The sequence below is a fragment of the Motacilla alba genome, chromosome 3, assembly GCF_015832195.1.
Source record: "Motacilla alba alba isolate MOTALB_02 chromosome 3, Motacilla_alba_V1.0_pri, whole genome shotgun sequence".
Classification (NCBI taxonomy): Eukaryota; Metazoa; Chordata; class Aves; order Passeriformes; family Motacillidae; genus Motacilla; species Motacilla alba.
Window position 1 is genome coordinate 91,216,942 of NC_052018.1, and position 19,164 is coordinate 91,236,105.

Genomic DNA, 19,164 nt, shown 5'->3' on the forward strand with positions numbered 1-19,164 from the left:
CCTTGCTCTCTCAGAAATGGCTGACCTTGATTCTCTCAACTTGAAAATTGAAAGATTTCGAACGTTACAAACATTAGTCAAATGGAAAATAGAGACAAAATGTGTAGACAACCCTAATTATAGATGTTGTTACATTTTGTTCTAATGCTATCATGATGACAGCAGACAGATAATAGCAGTAAAATCATAAATAGTAGGAAGGACTCAGAATATAAGGAATAGCACAAAGCACATCATCAGCCTGCGGAATTATCAAAGCCATCAGTAAAAAAAGCTCTTTGTTTTTGGGTTGTGTTTGTTTTCCCATTCTAATGAGAAGACACGGGTTCAATCAAGCTGTATTGAACATGATCATAAAATTGTTGAGGTTGGAAATGACCTAAAGATACTCAAGTCCAACTGCTACCCCTGCACTGCCATGTTCACCGCTAAACTCTGCCCCCAAGTGCCACATCCACATCTTTTAAATACCTCCAGGATGGTGACTCCACCACTCCCCTGGGCACTCTATTCCCATCCTTCCCATGAAGAAATTTTTACTAATATCCAATCTAAATCTTATCTGGTGCAACTTCCTCTCATCCTGTCACTTGCTACCTGGGAGAAGAGATCAACCCCCACATGGCTACACCCTGCTTTCAGGCAGCTGTAGAGAGGGATAAAGTCTCCCCTGAGCCTCCTGTTCTCCAGGCTAAACAGCCCCAGCTCCCTCAGCTGCTCCTCATCAGTCTTGTGTTCCAGACCCTCCACCAGCTCTCTTGCCCTTCTCTGGACTCACTCCAGCACTTCAGGGTCTTTCTTGTAGTGAGGGGTCCAGAACTGAAGACAGGATTTGAGGTGTGGCCTCACAGTGCTGAGTATAGGGAGATGAATATTTCCCTGGTCCTGCTGGCCATCCAATTTCTGATAAATGTTATCATAGCTGTTATGCTCTGTTTGCTTATCTGAGTGTGATTTTTAAGGTCCACGGTTTGAATTACAGCATACCCAGTGTATTCACTACAGAGAAAGAGCACAAAGATCACACACAAGGCATACAGAAGCACAGAATGGTTTTGTTGTTGCACAGATACCAGCACTGACCTTATCTGTTGATACTGGCATAGAGTGCATATCTGCAAGGTGCAGTTCCTACCTGACAGGACCAGAAATATTAGTGCCAGCATTGAAAGTGCAGTTGTTTCCACAAATAACTAGGAGGCTTAAGATGGTAGGATTAGCCTGTGCTGCTAGGCTTCTCTATTTTAGTTTTTAATTCTCATTTTAACTTGTACAGTTCATCTACATTTTCTCTATTAAACATTCTTCTTAAGTGCCATTGACATACAGGTATGTACATCCCTAATAACTTGAAAAATCATATACTCTTATGTCTGTCTTGTCTCCTGTTGTCTAAGGTTAGAGTTTTCCAGTGGGTCACTGACACAGATAGTTATAATTCTTAACACCAGGTTCATTGTTTTTTATAAATGTGATCATAACAAAGGTAATAAATTATAAATCTATTCTGCCTCAGAGGCATAGCAGCATGAAGTCAGGTTTACGGTGTACCAAGTAGGGAAAATCTGAAGCTAAACCACAATTATCAAGCACCCATGAAAAATACTGGTCAAAAAAGACGATGTGAAAGCACACAAAATAGTTTCAAATTCCTCCAACAGGCAATTTTTTGCTTGAACATTGAAAACTGACAACATAATTTGAAAATCTCTATGAGGAAAGTAAGTGCATTTGCAAGCAAAGATTCTGAGTTAGTTCAGAAGAAATCCACCCTTTAATGAAAGGTGTTTTACCTTCCTTTACTGCAAAAGCTCTCGAAACACTGGCAGTTCTCACAGGGTCAAGTCTTTGCAACTCTTCCCAAAACACTTCAGGAATGGCACGGCTGGAGCCAGGAGAGGAGAAATCGATGCAAAAGTAAAATCTGATCCTCAGGGTAAATAGGGTTTGTGGACTGTGTGTTATTTTCTTCAGCTGGAACATTTCTATGCTGCCCTCCCTCCCCTAGGGCACCTGACCATTCAGAACTGGGGCACCAAGGACCACCTTGCTGCCCCTACCCTCCCTGGACTTGGACTCAGCAGACACTGGGAAGAAATTTGCTGTTTCTCAGCTGTAACTACAGCAAATGCCCTTTTTTCACTTTAGATGAATCTACAGCCTGTTGAACCAAGAGAAGCAAGAAACCCTGTGGCATTTAAAATGACCAACAACCAATGGGCATTTTAAAGAGCAGGTTGTTTGGGAAAGCAGCCCTGCTTTACAGGAGGGCTCTGGTTCACCAGCAGCTGGCAACTGATGGTAAAGTCCTGCAAAACTGCTAGAACAGAAGTACTGCTGTGTAGCTACTGAAGGACAAACTTTCCCATTAGCAACCTGCAGGAAATTTGGCTGTATGGCCTCAGGCAAACGTTACTGTGTATCAACCATTTTGTGCATCGCTGCAGAGAAAATGGTACAAAACCAGATACTCTTCTAGAAATGTATAAAGCAGTATTCTCTGGCAGGTTAAGGTTAGAGATAGCAACTAAAGGAGGAAAAAGCAGCACTAGCAGCACACACACATGCACAAACACAGCAGTCTCAGATTTAAGTTCTTTCTTTTCTTCAACCCATATTGCCTTCTTCTGGGAAGCAACTTGTTTCACTGCCCATTTACCCAAAATTAATCAAACTCTACAGCCATCTCCAGTGTTACCTTAAAGTGTGGGCCTCCAGATCCTGCCCCCAACCCCTGACAATAACCAACATCAAAAGCTTACAGGAAATATTTCTCATTCACATGCAGCTGCTTTCCCAGAATTCTTCCCCACTGCCCTCCCCTTCTGACACTGGCTCACATTAAAACTTTAGAGAGAGGAGTACAGCCATGATGCTGCTTACAGAACAGATGTAGGAAGGAAAACATGTAACTACTGCCACAAGGGTGGTATTTGTGTCATCAACACCGATTCAACATTCTGTTTGTGTAGAGCGTGCAAGGCTAGAAAGTTAGTTCTGTTCCTGACCAGTTCTACACAGCTAGTCCCCCAAAGCAAGAGGAGACAAGCTTCACAGCAGTCTGTTGTCCTTCCCAACTAAAGGCAAACAGCTTGAGAAATGTGGTTGCCCTCAGGCTGTCACCTTCCTCAGTTTTTGTATGTCTTACCTACCCCAGCATTTCACTGTTGAACTGCCTGTTTCATTGTGCTTTGGACCCTTGCAGCTGTACCAGAACTCCATGTACTGAAGCATTGATACATTTTTGGATATAGTTGTCTGCTGTATCATATTTTCCATTTCAACCCAAACTGGCAATGACTCAGAGCATTTTCTTCTGTATAGCTGCCCAATGATATAACACAATGGTCCCATAAAACAGTAGTCCTCCCTCCAGTCTTCTGTATTATTGAAGGCTGAGTATGAATAAAAGATAACTCCATTCTGGACCTGAACTGCACCCTCATAAAAGGAGATATCTTCTATGTTGGCATAATCACAATCCAAATCTCATGCACTTTGTAAAGTACAATATCAAACCTGATAAAATCAGCACAGTTAACTGGCCATACTTACCTCATGCCCCAGCATGCATTTTTCCTCACATAAATTACTCTCTCAAATTCCCTGTTCAAGTCTTTGCTTCAATGCATCATCACACTTCAAACCACACTCTTTCAGCCACAATGGCCAAAGAAGATAAATACTACTCATCTTTTGGACTACAGGTCTGTAACCAGCACAAGGAAACAACCATCTTAAACATGCACCATGTTAGTTTCTGGGTTTTTTGGAAAGCAGTAAAAAAAGAAGTTTAAGAGTTTGTAAAGGAAAAGGAGAAACTTTAGTTTCAACTTCAAGTTCTATCTCTCTCTCTCAACACCTGCTCTCCCTTTTGCTCACCCCCACACACCTCATCACAACAGCAAAGGAAGCAAGGGAATCACAGTAACCTACATTCTTCCACCTCACACCTGTCAGTACACTTAGGAACTGACCAGCAGAAGCCCAAAAAAGCAGACAGTCAGCTCTACTGGCCCGAAAGGACCTTCTAATGCCATAACTGGAAAACAGGAGCATCCATCTACTTGGCAACTTCAAGTCATTCCCCAGAAGGTGCCTGGCAATGCCATACAGATCTCTGCATCACAGGTACTGCTGTTCTCATGCTTCTAAACATACATGGAGAAGTTTTGATTTGACTCTTGTAGTTTTCACAAGTGTGCTGTCTTCGCTTACATCAGTGAGGCAAAAAAAAAATCTCACTCACCTGCCTCTCCCCTTTTCCTTTTTTTCCAGAAAGCTGCCTATTGGTCAGATGGCATATCGCAGTGCCAAGCCAGCATCTACAGGTGATTCACTGTTCTCAGCTGCCTCTTGGAAACACCTACACCAATGGATGCAGCATGGCGAACAAACAGCAGGATCTGGAATGTGAGACAGGTCCCTTCCTACCTCCCTGCACAGAATCTAAATACCTTAGAACAGCAAAGAAGGGAAAATAGGTCATGGAAAGTAACAGCACAGTTAACACCTCACCTCGAAATGGCCTCAGCTCCCCTGTGTCACACTACAGGGCACCAGCAATGGGATTGCAATGCCCCTTGCAGACAGCATCTGGCACAGCCTCCAGCCACTTCCGTTTATGATATACATGAAGGTTCAGAGCACTATTAGACATAATTTTCACTGCGTGAGTGGATCAGAACAGCTTTATGGCCCAAAGGTGGCACATTGATAGGTCATCTTCTCCTTTCCAATGCCCACAGTCTGTGCAGCACCTACACAACACAGTGGTTTGCTCCAAGTGATTTCCCTGTTTGGTAATTCCTCTATGATTCTCACAGGAGGTTGCTAACTTTATGTGGAATAAGGCTCCTTTCCAGAAAAATGCCCATTTTCCCCCTCACACATTCTGTAGCTGTCATCTCATTACTAACCTGCAGTCAACTCATTTGCAAGGAGTGTGAGAAAGACAGTTCCTAAAATCTTTAGTTTTGGCATACTTAGTTCCTGATAAATTTGATTTTATAATTTTCTAGGTCAATGAAAAGAAAGGCTTTTATGAAGAAAAAATAAGTAGAATCAAAAATATTCAAAACAGAAGTGAATCAGGCAATGAAAACTTATTTGCACTGTTGTCATACAGGAAATCACCTTCCTTTCCCCTCCCCTCCCTCCCCCTGGATTTAAATGCAGGAAACTCAACAAGAATTTTAAAGTTCAGCAAATGGTTAAGGAATGAGAAGCTCAAGGAATTACAATTTATAACAACTTCCTTCTCAAAAATCAAAGGGGCAGAACAATTCAAATTGAGTATTTCTGGTTCTTTGTTTCTTATTACATTTTCTCTGTGAAGAAAAAAAAAAATAAAGTCAGGATGATGCTGCTAGTGTGGGATGGCAAAGCTCAAGAGTGGTGACAGGCCCAGAAATGAAGGTCTATAGAGAGAAGTGAGAGAAAAATGGTGGTCCATTTTAGGATAGAGAACTGAAAATAGGCCAAATGAGATTTAGGGTGCAGTTCTGTGAACTACTCTCAGTGGATACTGGGTTATTTCCAAGACCAAATAAGTGCCAGATCTGTGTGTTTGATGCAAAAGGATGCACACTGTCCAAGATCACACACACAAAGTGGGCCTGACCCTTAGGAGATGAAATTCTACTCATTTGCCTTCTGAATATGAAAGAAAGGAAAGTTTTGGAAAGGACCGTTAGGATAGGGTTGGATCAAAATTGGAGCAAGTGTGCTACTTCATATTTTCCAAAACTTGTACTGAAAGTACAAACTGTCAGTCATACAACTGTAATAAATAAGTTTACAGTTTTCAGAACTCACTTGATGAAGTTTCTAGAAGCTCTGAGACTCTTTAAGACCTTTGATGACCCAAAAACTCTAACATTATTTTTCATGCTTTCCTAGTAAATCTTATCCGAAAATAACTTGCAAAAAATTCCTCATTCAAGTTCAAAAACAGAAATTAATTATCTTAAGTCCAATTCTGTCTCCTTCCATCTGGCTTTGTTATACTTAGAAGATATTATCAATCTCCAGTTCCCTCTTATTTTGTAGTGAAAATCCTGCAGGATCCTTGCAAAAACAATGAAGAAGTACCAAACCACAAACCCAAATCACCTTGCTCACTTGCACCCATCAACCAACACATATTTGCTTTTGGGATGGGGACAGGGGAAGGCAAGGTTTGCCTATCATCTCACCAGAAAACTGAATTCCACACCACTTGGTACAGTTACTGGTTTGATTTCAAAGAAGGAAAAAAGCATTCCTAATTCATGTTGAGGTGAGTCAGAAAAGTCAGGCCTTAATAACTCAACTGTTTAATTCTTTACTGTAAGGCACTTGAGATTTTAGAACCTACTGGCTGCCACAATCCTTTGGTAAGAAGAATAAATTTTCTACTTTTCTTCCAGGCAATTGGACCTATTGATATGTTACTTGTCTCCTTCCACATTTTTCATACCAGTAGCAGCAAGAGTTGCTGCACAGTAGATAAAAGATACTGATATTTTTACATATATTCCATATTCTCTCAGTAGATGAGAATTTCTTCCAACAGGCTGCTGCTTATGATAGGATATGTCTTCAGATAATAACTCAAATTCAGATCTAGTGTATTTCAGAGCTTTCAACTCCAAGAAATAGACTGAATATGACCCATAGCAGCTTTTGCCTCCTCTAAAATATTCCCTATCACTTTTATAAACAGCCAAATCTTCATTTAAAATATAAAAGCAGCAAAATGCACTAAAACTCACTAACATGGTAAGCACAACTAAGCCTTATTCATTCTGAAGATGTCATGAGACCGCTTATCCAAGTGGTTAAGATCATATCATCGTCTATAAAGCACTCACACATTTCAGCTAGGCAAGCTATTTCTACCCCAACACTTTGCAACCTACAGCAGGCCTGTTTGAGTCCAGCAGAATGTAGATATTAAAATAACTACACCATTTTTTGAAGCTGATGCAGAAGTGAAAAGTGCTTAGAAGATGCTCCAGAACTTCCATCATATTCCACATATTAGATGACAAGTGGCACAATGTGTCACATGGGTGGATGTGCTATTTTACTATTTTTCCCTCCATGCCTATCTAATTGGGTTTTTCTTAGTCAGAAACAGACTTATGTAAAACCAAATCCTTGTCCAGCATTACCATCCTCCAGCAATACAGTTGGCTGCTTAAGGAAAGGCCTCCCAGGAAAGCAGAGACGATGAAAAATATGTGCTTTTTGTATGTTGCATGTATTTAGCCAATTCCACAAGTGGGAATCCATAATACAGTTCTGACAGACCAACCATGCTCTTCTAGATTGCACTTGAGTAATTCAGCAATTTAAGAATAAATTTGTAAACTGAACCCCAAGGTTTGCTGTCCTGCATAGCAAAGCACTATGTCTCTTGCAGATTCTTCATTGTATTGTAGGGAACAAAATATTTATCTTGTAAATTATCCTCTGGTTCCTGCCTGAAATATTCTTTCTTCCTTTTATATTCTTCTGCTCTCTCAATCCATGTTCTGAATGCATCATGCTCTTCTCCCACAAATTAACTTGTGTTAATCATGTTCCTTTAGATTTTAAAACAAGTTGGTTGCACACTCTGATTAAAGTTTGATAAAGCCAGCATATTTCAGTGTCTTCAATCTACTTATAGGAAGTAATGTCAGAAATAGCTAAAGAAAGCAAAATGCTGCACATGATATAAAGACATCAGGTGAAAAAGAAAGATATCCACAGCTGGGACACCTACTTATTTTCTTTATCCTTCTCCTTCCTATTAAAGAGTTAAAAGACAAAATTTAGAAATGCTATGTAAAAGAAAGAGAAAATGCAATTATCTACAACATTACTGTAGTGTGAGCTCTCCTCAAATCCTGGAAAAACCAAACTATTAACACTTCACAGCTTTCATCTTATCTCCCATCAAACAGAACTATTTTTTCTCCATTTGCATTTACAGTTCTTTCAAAAGTTGACAATGTCTTGGGGAGCAATGTTAAGCTCTGCAGGAGAGAAATGGACTGTAAAAACCTTGAGAATTAGAAATTTTTAGAAAAATATCACTTCAGGAATTGTCCTGATTGGATTTGCAGAGTGCTGCTAGAGATATGGACTATATACTGAGACTATTCTAGCAACTAAATTCTAGTACATTCTGAGGACGGGCAATTCTCTAGCTCTATTAGGCTGAAGTACAGCCTGAAATTTTTAGTCATTATGGCAAGATAACATATCAAGGGACAATTCATAAAGCATAAAGGTATGCGATATGTAGTTCTGGAACATTTATGGTTTTTTTTTTTCCTACAGCCATAAGTACACAGGCAATTTACCCTTGCCCTTTCCAAATTGTATTTTGCCAAAAAATTAGTGGCAATAATTTAATCTACCTTTAATCTGATCAGATATGCTTTAAATAACAAGAAAGGGAATACTGGTTACTCATATCTGCCTTCTAAGAAATAACATCTCAAAGAGAATTAATTTAAGCTTCGCCAGGCCAGGAAATAAAGTGTTACCATACTAACACACTGACAGAAAATACTTTCTTACTGCTTGCTTTGAAATGTGTTGGGGTGAGGAGGGGACTACCCCAGATGAATGGGCCACTCCTCATATGGCCATGGTCATTAGCTAAGACATATTTATTACAGCATTAGCATTTGTGCTGTGAACCTGAAAAACAACTCGGAGTCCATCTTTGCCTGGAGATTATTTTTGTAGGAACTTGCTATTTAGATAGGTGTCACCTAAAGGCTATTTTCTGATCGTAACACCAGTATTTCATCACAGAACCACAGAATCATTCAAACTGGAAAAGACCTTTAAGATCATCAAGTCCAACCATAACCCAGCACTGCCAAGTCCATCACTAAACCCTGTCCCCAAGTGCCACATCCACATGTCTTCTAAGTACCTCCAGGACGGCGACTCCACCACTCCCCTGGGCACTCTATTCCCATGCCTAAACATCCTTCCCATGAAGAAATTTTTACTAATATCCAATCTAAATCTTATCTGGTGCAACTTGAGGCTATTTCCTCTCATCCTGTCACTTGCTACCTGGGAGAAGAGACCAACCCCCACATGGCTACACCCTGCTTTCAGGCAGCTGTAGAGAGGGATAAAGTCTCCCCTGAGCCTCCTTTTCTCCAGGCTAAACAGCCCCAGCTCCCTCAGCTGCTCCTCATCAGTCTTGTGTTCCAGACCCTCCACCAGCTCTCTTGCCCTTCTCTGGACTCACTCCAGCACTTCAGGGTCTTTCTTGTAGTGAGGGGTCCAGAACTGAAGACAGGATTTGAGGTGTGGCCTCACCAGTGCCCAGTACAGGGAGGGAAATCACTGTCCTTTCCCTGCTGGCCACACTATTTCTGGTACAAGGCAGAATGCCATTGGCCTCCTTGGCCACCTAGGCACAGGCTGGTTCATGCTCAGCTGCTGTACCAGCACCCCTGGATCCTTTCCCATTGGGCTGGTTTCCAGTCACTCTGCCCCAAGCAGGTTGTTGAGACCCCAGTGCAGGACCTGTCATTTGACCTTGCTGAACCTCAGCATTGGCCTCAGCGCATCAATCCAGTCTGTACAGATCCCTCTGCAGAGCCTTCATGGCCTCCAGCAAATCAAGACTGCCACATAACTTGGTGTCCTCTGCAAACTGGCTGAGGGTACACTTGACCCCCTCATCCAGATTATTCAGACGGATATTAAACAAGACTGTTCCAGTACTGAGTCCTGGGGAACCGGGTTGTGCTTCAGTACAAGCAATTCTGAAAAAAAACAAGCAGGTCCTGGACGTCCTTACCCAAAAAGGAGGCAGCTTTTATGAGCTAAAACTTAGGAGCTTGCTGAGTTGTGAAGCCTGTCAGCACTGATGGCATCTCTCCTCCATGGCCTGTCTGCACTGAATGTCAATGATGTAACTCTGTGCAGGCTCATCGGGGGGCTGGAAATGCCACCACAATCCAGCGCACCCCACGCTTACCAATGAGAAATACCAACGCACTCTGCTGGAAACTGCATCCCTCAGGACTCAGATGTCTGAAGGATTGTTTATATACCCAAAAAGCCAAAAACAACGTTGTGTATCCATTTTATTTTTATTTCTCACAATGACTTTGAGGTTTTGGTAGGTTTTGTTGTTGATTTTTGGAGTTGGCTTTTTGTTGGGTTTGGTTTTGGGTTTTTTTGCTTGGTTTTTACTCTTTCTTTACTCTGAACATGAAAAATTGAGATATTTTCACCTTTAGAGATAACCAGACCAAATCCTGCCCTAATAGCTAAACCCTCTTCTACCATATAGAGAAACTCTACCCACTTTTCTGCCAGCTTTGTCACTTTGCTGAAACATGCACAGAAATACATCCACAACACGTCTGGTGGTTTGTTCTAGTGGAGAGAGCATCAAGCAAAATAACATTCAGAAATCCTAAACGGTTGCCTAACAATTACAGCAATAACACCCCATCTCTTCAAATATCATGACTAGCATCAAATAAAAAGTAATAAGGCACAGCACAGAGGGGTGAATAAACAGAACTGCAAAAACTGGCCATACTTATTATAAAGAAATTAAAAAAAAAAAAAATCCAGGCCTTTAAATTAGGAATTACGTGCTAGAGTAGTAGCACGTAATTACGTGCTCAGTTGCTGTTGGCTGAGATAGATGAGAATGAAAATTAATGCAAAACTATCAGCCCTATAGAAAGCATGCCATCTGCAGCTTCAGGAGCTTGCAAGAGGTATGTGACATGTGAGGGATTTTTGTCATCTTGCCAGGGATGTGACAAAGACCAGGAATTCAAAAGACAGTTTTTGCAAGACAAGCTTTCTTCTTCCTTTCCCAGCATGTCCCCAAACCCAAAACACTGCACTGGTAATACCCATGAACACAGAGAAAGTTGCTTTGGGTTTAAAATCACTTAGGCCTTTGTGCTGCATCCATTAATGATACTCTCAGCAAGCCTAACTAACACTCGGCACATGGCTGGCCCTTACTTTCAGGCCACCAGCTTCCAGCAAAAATGATTCCAACACATTCTCCCACCACCTAGAACAGGTTCTTGTGGTTTGCTTTTCAATTTATGACCTGCTTTATGAGGGGGAAATCATACCTCAGGAAGATCATCAAACATGATGCTGCCATGCCTCTATATCTTGTCCAGGTGTTTTGATAACAATAGTCTAGTTTTTATCAGTTCCTCACTATCCTTGTTCACAAGAACCACTAAACACTTCTTACCCTGCTCGAGGTCACCAAAGCACACCAATGCTCTTTGAGACTGTGAAGGAGTAACACTGACTTGTGCATCATGATACCTGCCACCAAGATTTTCTTAAAGCTCTCAAGGATGGTCAAATTACTGCTCCTTTCAGCAGGAGTGCTGTAAGCAAAAGTGCCTATATTTTCACATTTACTGAATGTTATTTCTGGATTGTTTGGGTGTTTTTGTCTGGTTTGGTTTTGGTGGGTTTTTTGTCTAATGAGCAAGAAACTATTCACAGACAAAGCTGATCAAAGCTGAGACAGCTACTCCACTCTCCTGGGATCTGTGTCTACCTAATCAGAGACAACAGCTGAAGTGCTGCAGGACTGCATGATGCTTATGTTGCACACCACATCATGCAGAAGAGGGATGGTTTGGGTTTCTGGACTGTTTGGATTAATGAACTCAGACAATTCATCCCAGTATGCAAGCATGCATGTTCATGAATCTGACCTTTTAATTCCTACTTTTGTCTTTTTCCATGATCCCTCTCACTATCTGGTCTAAGTATACTGTTTCACAGGGGAATTTATGAACCCGTTTAGCATTCAAACATGTGCTTTTTTCCTTCATATTATGGATGAGTCCAGCCCTGTAGTTCCAGTAAGTTCCTACCTAACAAAGGAGAATTTAGCATAAACAGGCACCAAAAACTTGGGATCTTTTAATGCAACTGAAAACATCAACAAAAGGCTCCCAAAATGATGGGTTTGCTCCATTGCTGAAAATCCAAATAGGCAAGCATCCATCAGTATTATTTTATGTCAAAAGTCAAGAATGCCAAGCATTTTTAGAACTGCTCATCCCTACTCCACCTGCATAGCAAGGGGATTGCTGACACAGTGCCCAGATACAAAAATTGCAAATGACAGTCCTCTGATTTTTGCTAGGGCTTAGAAAAAATAAACAATACTCAACCCAACCTAACAGAATCACTGAGAAAAATATATAAAGACTGTAATTTCAAGGCATATGTCTCCACAGGGAAGAAAACAAAAATTGAATTTTTTTTTTTTCTCAAGTATTAAAAATGGAAAATATATGTCTTTCTGCAGACCCAGAGAGTGGTTTTAATCCTGGGTTTATGTAATGTCAGCCTCACTGAAAGATCTGTCTGTAGACATCTTCCCTATTAATTAGCAATTAGTGGCCATCTGTGGAAAGGGATAAGCAAATATGTTTTTCATTTAAAATGAAGCTAAGGAATTAATTGCTTTTACTTCCCCTAGTAACTCATCCTTCTCGCCCTATATACACATACATACACTCAATAAAGAAAGTGAGGCAAAACCATGCAGGTCAGTTCCCAGATGTGAAGACATTTTGCTTTGCAAAACTATAATTCAACATATGTTCAGGAAAAGCAGCTACACAGTAATAAGAAACACAAGCTTCCACAAAACAGAAATCATTTAAAGGAGCCACTGGGTGCTTCATCTCTATTTTAAAATAACTTGATCTTCCCGAACAAATGTGCATTATTTGAGGTCAAGAATCAAGAGCAATTTTCACCTACCCCCTCCAGTGGAGCTGAGGAAGTGACAAAACATCCCTGGGGTTATGAGTACACCACAGCCGCCCACAAATCTAGTTAGGGGCTTCACCTTCGCATATCAAAATAACCAACAGCAAGACACTTTCTCTCTGAAAATTGCAGCCACAATGAGGTCAGCAGGACAGCATGTGCATCATTGCATTTGAGAGCACAAGAACACCTCCCTGCAGAAGGAGGCCTTGAAGCAGAAGGAAGCCTCAGGGCTGAGACAAAGCCTTTGTCTGAGACAAAGCCATGCTTTCTTAAACTTTGTCCCAAGTGTAAACACAACCAACAAAGCCAGCCCCTCAGGCTCAATACCCACACACAGTTTATTCACCTCAATGATGCCTTCCCAGGGTCTGTGCACAACTAATATCATGTACCCACTCCTCCTACAAGCTACATACATTAAACGTTTTACTGGGTCAACATTTGCACTCAACTCAGCCAAAATTCCCACTGGTCCAGGACAGCTTCACTAAAGTATTTCTAAATTTTTAATTAAAAGTTACCTGGATTTATTATTTACCATAATGAAAGCTTGAATAAAAGAGAAAATGGAAGTGGTTCTACCTACTTTTTAAAACAGCTATCTGATATCACAGCAAAGTACTATTACTAGCAGTCAGTGTGTCTACAGAGTTAATGCAACACGAATGAAATTCTGCCACACAATCAGCTTTACAGAGGGAGAAGCAGTGAGCAGAAGGGAACGTACCCATGGCTGAGCAACAGGGCAAACCACGTTTTGCCTTATGAAAGATGGAATTACGGTGTTAATTCCATCTCTCTGGGCATAGGCATACTAAAGACACATGGAAGGGCACTAGTTATGAACTGCTTATGCTTTAAAATATCTCCAATATTCTGAGCCTTTCTGGCTCAAACACCCCATTTGGATGTCACCACAGGCCTGTGCTGACTGTAGCACAAACCCTTCAGTCAATTTGCCAATGGAAAAGACAGCAATGCACATCTTAAAAACACTTGTTTACATAGCAAGTCCTCTTCAGAAACAGAGGCTCAACAGACAATCCTAGACCAAAGAAGAAAGTATCATTGCTATTCACACCTTCCTTCTTCAGAAACTACTCAAGATAGTGAGCCACTAAACCAAAACAAAACTAGAAACCAAGTTGCTAGAAACAAGGACCTGAAAGCCTTGCAAAGCCACCACACCACCTGGCAAGGTACACACCATGACCAGCCTTTCCCAGGGGTACACGAACTTGGCACAATCAAATCCATTGGATTAAAAATAATTCTGAGCAGGAAGGACTCACACTTCTAAAAGTAAACTCTTCCTTTCCCTCTACTAGATGCCAACATCTGCACTCCAGGGAAGCAGCTCTTGAGTGCTCCTACCAAACTGTGGAGGCACAGCTCATGGAGCAAACTGAAGCCAGGACCATCAATACCAATAATCAGAGGGAGGGTGCAAAGGCAGTGGTGTGACTCTGAACGGATTCAGAATCCACAGAGCTGCAGCTTCTTTGACAGCCACCAGTGGGAGGGCAAGTCCCTGCCATGAACTGCACCCTGACTTTCTGCAGGGCAGCCTCACACCCAGCTCACACAAGAAAGTGGGGCTTGAAGACATTTTCACACATGTTCACCTTCTCCATCACCATTTCCAGATAAGTCAGTTTCTTTGAGAAATAAAAATAAGGTAAAAATTTCAAAGGTGATCTTGCTAATGAAATTGTGGCTGTAAGCTTTGCTGGCCACAGTATTGTTTAAGCCACTAGTTTTAAGCATAAATTCCGTTTCTTTCTGCCACATTGTCATATGAAGAGCTTGGAAACAGGTACAAGTCCAAAATAACCCCATGTACATTCATGACTTTTTGAAGGCTATGCTTAATCATTATTCATGGTACTAAATAATAATTCTGATTAATACTAGCTGTACTTGTTCTAGCTAGTATCGTGGTCATAACAATAAGCCAAAGATCAGGATATTTCCTATCCAACTGGCACTTTCATCAGGAAATATGTTTGGAAGCCTGTTTTGTGCCACACCACTCCATTGTCTAAAGCACCTTCTCATGAGAAAACTGCAACATTTTATCCATGATTTATAAAAAATTCCCTTCTCCTACAGGGTGTTTTATTAGGATGATGGGACTCTTGGCAGAGGAAAAAGCTAGAAAAACAAAATTAACCATTTTTATAGCTAAAATATCCCAATTCCTGTGTGATCAACAGTGCTTCTCTTGATAGTTCTTTTCACTAACCTTCAGAAGACTTAACACTACACATATACTCAGTGTGTGACTTCAGTGTTGCTGTAAAAGGACACATCAGAATCAAAGGTTCACATTTCTAAAGCAGGCATTGTGCTGCTAATTGAGTTTCATTATGTATTTGGTTTTAATTTTCTGCTTAGCAAAGATTGACTTTCTCCTCCTCTGGATACAATGTTACCATACAGAAGCCTCTATCTTTCTCCATACAATGAAAAGTTTTCCCATGGACAAAACAGATTTTTTTTTTGCCTTATTTTGGTTCGAACTCCACTCTCATCTAGAAAACCACAACCTAGTTTAACAGTGACCATCATATGGTTCTTAACTCCAAGCAGCTCTCAAGACACTTTGAATGTGGATCCTGCATTGAAATGACAACATGGCCAAAAGCTGGACAGCTTGGCAACTTGTACCCCTTCTAACAAGGATGTCTGAGCAAGAGGTGCCCAAACACAGCAGCACCCCTCTTGCTTCAGGATATGTCTGTGTGCTCAGCCCATGACAGAGTTTGTCACTCCTAAAGAGTCCCGGTCTCTCTCCGTTAGAAGATGATGCTCCCAGACCTCCTCCCACACTCTGACCCACTTATAAACGTATACAGCTCTCAGACATGAAAAGAGTTTGCCACATACTAAAATGAAGGCAAAAAGGTGCATTAATTCTCAACAGTTCAGGCTTTAAGCATTTTATGGTTTATAACAGGAGCATATTGAGAGGATATGGACAGAATATTTTTTCCAAAATGATGGAATTTTTGCTAGTCACAACAATACTCCTATTGGTCATTTAAATCTAACTGGTAAGGAAGTGTGTAATACTTATACTGCCACCAAAAATATTTTTAGCTGCATCACATTTACAGGATTCCAGATGTTCTTATAAAATCAGCATTCATGACATGCAGCTATTTGGTGCTGTGTACGAGAAAGACAGAATCTCCAATACTTACAGCCAATCATCATCATAGCCACAGCGAAGATCTTCTCCCCATCTGTCGTGGGGGCGATGTTCCCGAATCCCACACTGGTGAGGCTGGTCATTGTAAAGTACAGCGAGGAGATGTAGACGGAATCTTTGCTCGGCCCGCCCTCCCACTTGCCGAAGCCGGAGGTGTTGAAGCGGTAGGGAGTGCCTATGGACTCTCCCAGCTGGTAGAGCCAGCTCTCGGTGCGGATGGTGTTGGTGTCCTCGTCGATGACCTCGTAGTCGCCGATGCTGTACCAGATGCAGGCCAGCCAGTGCGCCGCCAGGCCGAACACGCACACCAGCAGCACCAGCACGGCCGCCCCGTACTCGATGTAGTGGTCCAGCTTCCGAGCCACGCGGCCCAGCCGGAGCAGCCTGACCACTTTGAGGGAACTGAAGAGGCTACTGATGCCCTGGAAGGACAAAGAACGGTGGCCATTAGGATTTCATGTGAAAGCAACAATATTTATAAATGCAGCTTCCAAAGAAACGAGGCGGTCTGTACAAAGCAGATAGTCACCAGATAACAGAGAAATTGGGAAACACAAAAAGCTGAATGACCCTTTCCAGGGATGAATATATGCACCCTTGCCTTCAGCCACTACCATTTTGTGGGTTGGTCTCTGAACTCCCTTTTCAGATTATTTGGGCAGGTTTACCAATACCTTTGTAAAAACTTCAAACGACAGGCTGCCTATTGCATAGTCAGTTGTGAATTCTTATGCAACACGTCAGATGTAATGTCTCAGATGTAACACAGATTGCAATATTTAGCTCGGACATATCAGAAAGATAAATCAGGCCAAAAAATACTGGCAGTATCTGGCAATTTGTAGTTTTCCTATTTCCTACAATGCATTTCCTATGACTTGACTTTCCTATACAAATTCATGCGCTGATAATCAGTCCTCTGACATTTCTCCTATGAGCTACACAAAGTTTAAATATTTTTAATATCTCACTAATCCTGAAATTATATCCTTTTTATGACAGCTTTGATATCAATGCAGTATTTCCGTGCTGAAAATAATATGGCTCCCATGAAACAAAATCAAGCCAGCATGCAGGATTTTGTATTGTTAACTTTTATATAGATTTGCACAAGAAGTCAAATTTTAAAAAAAATCAAACCCATTTGGAGCATGAGAAGATCTGAATAGCTTATCATAAAAAGCCTTCCTTTTTTTTTTTTCTACTTCCTCTTACCAAGACTGTTTCATACATAGAAGTCTGATTAAAATTTAAGCAGACTGGTTTAATGAGTATTTCTGGAAATGCATAATTGCATACTTCTGGTCACCAGCTTTTACTGGAAGTTTGTTTATTCCTGCATAAATACAAGTGCCTCAGTATCTTAGGCTGCTTCAGTGCACTAGAAAAGATGTTTTATTAAATAATTACATAAAGTATATTGACTCATGTTCCCCAAGACTGCAGCAATATATTTTCCCTTTATTTCATGAATTTGTCATGATTACATTGACTCATTTTCAGAGACAGATGTAATTTGTTACCTGGGAACACACTAGCAATTTCTATTAAGTATCTGGACAAGATCTAATGCAACCAGGGGGTGGGAAGTAAAAAGAGAGAGAGAGAGAGAGAGAGAGAGAGAGAGAGAGATATAAAAATAAGAAAATAAAAAGCAGCCTTCCTTTAAATCAGAGCTATTTCCAGAAACCTAGAAGAGAGCAAGTGAACTATTATTTTAATGAATATCTAAGCCAAACTTATCAAGTCACTGATACAAAAATTGCTACACAAAGTAAGTTAATTTCCATTTCCCATTCATTCTATACCCAACTTTGTTTTGTAAACACTGGAGCAAAGCCTGAGTGCCAATTCTGAGAATATGACACAAAAGACCTTAACTTCCAGGGGAGGGAAAGCAGGTATTTCTGAACACTCAGTATGGAGAGGAAAAGAAAAGTGGAAAATGCAAAAAATTATGACCACATTTTAGAATTGGATATACAAGTCCTGGACTGACAAGCACATTTATTCTCTGCATTTTAAATATTCTGACATTATAACACGACCTTCTGGCTTTTTCCCTCAGGGCTCATGCCCATTTCTCCCTTTTCTCTTTGCAAACCTTAGCAGTGAAACACTTATTTTTTACATTTTGAGTGTTCTCCAGCAAAGGTGATCTTTTGGCTTCAGCCTTAAAACCAAGCCTTTTAATCACACACTGCTTCAAAATCTCCAGCTCAACATCTGAGAAAACGGTTTTATTTTTGTTCAAAAGCAGTGGTGCAAAACCTGTTCCCTATCTCTGCAATTAAAAAATAAACCCAAAAAAATGCTGTTTGTCAGCATGAGTCCTACCAAAGCCAAAAAATAATAATGGTTTAGGAAGCACTTAATAGCTTAGAATTTGGTTAATTCTTAATTAAAAATTAAGAATTAAAAATTAAGAAGAGTCAAGGATTATAAATACTTGGGGAAAGAATCACAGAAGACGAGCTCAAGAAATTGGATATGAAAAGTGGGAATACTAATTAAAATACATGAAATCAGATTTTAAAAGTCTAAGCCAAAATACTTTTTTCAAGCATTCTCTTATCCTAATTTCCCTTATGGAATTCACTAAAAGAAGTTTTATTAAAAAAATTTAAAGGGGATTGAACTGCATCATTTGGGAGAAACTGATTCTACCAAATTCTGAACAGAGACAGAGAGAATTGGGCTTTTTGTACAAGAAGAACTTGAATATTTACAAGAAATATATACTTGATTTGGTGGCACTGGAAGGATACATTTAAGATTCAAATTACTCCTAATACTCACCTGACTGCATTACCAATGAGATTCTAAAAGTTAAAAAAAAAGCTCTATTACAAAAAAAAAAAAAAAATTATTTTCATTTCAGCGTTAACAGTGTTCTCTCTTTGATTTCCTCAAAGGAAAGGATTTGTCTATCTTAAATGGATCAATATCAAGAGCAAGAACTACACAGGGAAATGATTATGCATATAACTCTTAAAAATTTCTAAGTGAAAGAATTTCAAATGGTTACAAACAACTGAAACTTAATAGACTGTTTCACAGACTATAAAGTAGGAAAAAAAATCAGATGGTCCTGCAATACTTTAAATCAGTACTTTTTGGCACTAGATTTAGCAAATTATATTTTAATGCTTACT

At 40.4% G+C, this 19,164-nt stretch overlaps 1 protein-coding gene across 2 annotated transcripts in view; it reads right to left on the reverse strand.

The window, feature by feature from the left end:
- The window catches only part of KCNH1 (potassium voltage-gated channel subfamily H member 1), a 180,309-nt gene that overhangs the window by 113,956 nt on the left and 47,189 nt on the right, over positions 1 to 19,164 (reverse strand). For both annotated transcript variants that reach the window (XR_005256291.1, XM_038131516.1), the window contains exon 7: positions 16,002 to 16,431. Coding sequence is in view for 1 of the 2 variants with exons in the window: in XM_038131516.1 (XP_037987444.1) it covers positions 16,002 to 16,431 (430 nt within the window). In the remaining variant the exon portion in view is untranslated. The remainder of the gene's footprint in view (positions 1 to 16,001; positions 16,432 to 19,164) is intronic.